This window comes from Saprolegnia diclina, assembly GCF_000281045.1.
Source record: "Saprolegnia diclina VS20 unplaced genomic scaffold supercont1.37, whole genome shotgun sequence".
In the NCBI taxonomy this organism is placed as follows: Eukaryota; Oomycota; class Saprolegniomycetes; order Saprolegniales; family Saprolegniaceae; genus Saprolegnia; species Saprolegnia diclina.
This window is the reverse complement of record NW_008246104.1, coordinates 462,882-465,270: the sequence shown is the minus strand read 5'-3', so window position 1 is coordinate 465,270 and position 2,389 is coordinate 462,882. Positions and strand designations below refer to the sequence as shown.

At 56.3% G+C, this 2,389-nt stretch overlaps 4 protein-coding genes across 4 annotated transcripts in view; 3 read left to right on the top strand and 1 right to left on the bottom strand.

The window, feature by feature from the left end:
- The window catches only part of SDRG_10845 (hypothetical protein), a gene marked incomplete at its 3' end in the record, with an annotated part of 2,109 nt that extends 1,960 nt beyond the window's left edge, over positions 1–149 (top strand). The window contains exon 2 of the mRNA XM_008616859.1: positions 59–149. Within this exon, the coding sequence (XP_008615081.1) occupies positions 59–149 (91 nt within the window). The remainder of the gene's footprint in view (positions 1–58) is intronic.
- Positions 150–614: 465 nt separating this feature from the next.
- SDRG_10844 (hypothetical protein) lies at positions 615–1,579 on the top strand. The gene has a single exon (XM_008616858.1). It carries the CDS (start codon positions 656–658, stop codon positions 1,529–1,531), a length of 876 nt encoding a protein of 291 aa, XP_008615080.1. The 5' UTR covers positions 615–655; the 3' UTR covers positions 1,532–1,579.
- A 135-nt stretch (positions 1,580–1,714) lies between these two features.
- On the top strand, positions 1,715–1,927 carry SDRG_10843 (hypothetical protein; the record flags this gene model as incomplete). The annotated part of the gene is made up of 1 exon (XM_008616857.1): positions 1,715–1,927. The coding sequence occupies one exon, from the start codon at positions 1,715–1,717 to the stop codon at positions 1,925–1,927; it is 213 nt and encodes a 70-aa protein (XP_008615079.1).
- A 9-nt stretch (positions 1,928–1,936) lies between these two features.
- SDRG_10842 (hypothetical protein) lies at positions 1,937–2,322 on the bottom strand. Its single transcript, XM_008616856.1, has 2 exons — positions 2,211–2,322; positions 1,937–2,166 (listed from the first exon to the last, which is right to left on the bottom strand). Exons 1-2 carry the CDS (start codon positions 2,238–2,240, stop codon positions 2,020–2,022), a joined length of 177 nt encoding a protein of 58 aa, XP_008615078.1. The 5' UTR covers positions 2,241–2,322; the 3' UTR covers positions 1,937–2,019.
- Between the last annotated feature and the right edge of the window lie 67 nt (positions 2,323–2,389).

Genomic DNA, 2,389 nt, shown 5'->3' with positions numbered 1-2,389 from the left:
ATCTCAAGTACCTCCTCCAAGCGTATTTGTACAACAACGTCAACTACGACGAGTGGAGCCAAAACACGGCGATGCCAGTTGCAAAGTCCAACCAAGAGCGAAAAAAATCGGTCCAGACGACCAAGACCAAGTCCAAAGTGCGCCGCTGAGACATGTTGTTTTCCATTTTATATACTACTAAACCCAATGACCAAGCCATATTGTAATATCTGCTACCATGTTTGCGCGTGGATCGACGACTCGAGTGACAGCTCGCCGTTGAGAGTCGGAGGGTCGAGATACCTCCCGTCCAAGCACCACAGCGCGTTGTGCAACCGACACTGGTTGACGCGGTTTGCCAAGACAGTATTGTGTCGAGATGGACGCAACACGTTGACCTCGTGGCGTCGCCAATACGCTACATCTACTCCATCGCTGTGTCGTTTTCAAAGGAGCCTCCAAAAATCTCGATAGAATTTGGCGGCCTTGCCGTCATGGCGATGCATGGTTTCAGCGACGCAGTATGAACCCAATGGCATCCTCGCCCATTCTTTTACGATTGCACCACCGTCGAGAGTTGACGCGCGCACTGTCTACATCATCGCAGGCATCGATGGTTTTGTACAGTGTTTCTTACGAAACGCCCGTTCGCTGAGGAGGCGCCGGCAGTCATATCATGGGGTCACGGAGCTCGGTGCATGCATCCGGTCCCACCGTCGGGTCCGTCTCGGCCATGTCGGGCTTTAGCGCACGCGTAAAGTCGATGGGCAGCAAAAGCCGATCGGCCAACGGTACGCTCGGCACGGCAACGCCCAAGACCATCGATGGCGGCAAGGACTGGAGCGCGCTAATTGAGCGACCGATCGCAAGCGCCGACGAGTACCAGCACTACATGCCGCCCAACATGCCACTGTGTCCGCAGTACCTCTCCATGTACCTCGCCGAGTGCAATCGCAGCTGGAAGATTCTCTGCAAAGGCGCGAGCCCCAAGATGCGTGAGCTCAAGAAGGATGGCATTGTGCTCTTTTACGACGAGTTCTTTCACCGCCTCTTTCAGCGCGACCCGAGCTTCAACTTGGTCTTTCCTGGCATTCGCAAACGCATTGAGATTCTCATTTTGGCCATGAAGTTTATGCTCGCCGACAAGGAACACAGCCGTGAGACTGTCATAACGCGCTGCCGCAACTTGGGCCACCGCCATCGAACGATTCCGCTTGTCCGGCCGCACCACTTCTCCACGTACACGAGCACGATGATCGAAGTCATGATGTACTGGCTCGACACGGAGGCGACGCCCGATGTCGGCGAAGCATGGAGCAATCTCATTGGTACCAACATCAAGTACATGCTGCAAGCGTATCTACATGACAACGTCGATGACCACGAGTGGAGCCAAAACACTGCCGTGCCCGTCGAGCGACCGCGTGTGACGGCCGAGGCCAAAGCCAAGGTCAAGGCCCAGCAAAAAACAAAGGCAGCCAAGCCCAAAGTTGGCTTTTCGGGCATGTCGCTTCTCTCCAAGACGCTGCGAACCGAACGCGAAGATAAATAATAACGCTATCCTGGCAAAGGTATTTCGGCGTGAGCTGTACAAGTGTTGTCTACAAGTGTTGTCTACAAGTGTTGTCTATGCTAGCAAGGCGTAGGTGCTACGTTGGCGCGCCGGACCGAGTGCGAAAGATCGCAACTATCCGGATATTGGTTTCGTATCCGGGTTGGTGCAATCTGAAAAGCGATGGAGCCGGCTGCGTACAGCGAGGTCTACCGCCTCAAGTCCAACCACTCGGAGCTGCAGATGCACAAGCGGACGCTGGAGCGCCAGCTCGAGATCAAGAAGGACCAGCTCAAGGAGCTCCAGCGGGCAATTGCGGCGTGCGAGGCCGCCACGGACGACGCTTCGCCGCGCAAGCGCAGCAGTGCCAAGCAGCGCCTCGTCATGACCACATAGCAAGGTACACGACACAAAGCTATGTATAAGATTGAACAACGACTTGGACTGCGAGGTCGCTTCGATCGCGACGTCGCTGCGCCGGCTATAGACTACATCATCGGTGGCGGCCCTTGGTTGTTGCTGTCGTCGGTCGGCAGCGGAATCTGCCCGTACGGGTGCATGTAGCCTGGCAGCGGGTAGCTTGCGTAGACTGGACTGGCGTAGCCCGGGTACGCGGGGTACGGCCCCGCATAATACTAACGCGATACATCAGTCAACACGTTGCAAAGCGGCGTGCTACCTGGTACGGCGGGTAGCCATAGACAGGCATCGCTGACGGCGGGTACGGGTACACCGGTGCACGACTAGTGTTATTGTTGTTGCTGTTGCTGCTGTTGGTATTGATTGTGGGACGTCCCCACGCACAGCGCAGCTTGGACGCGCCGAGCGTCACACCTAGCGCAAGCACCGTCAACCTCG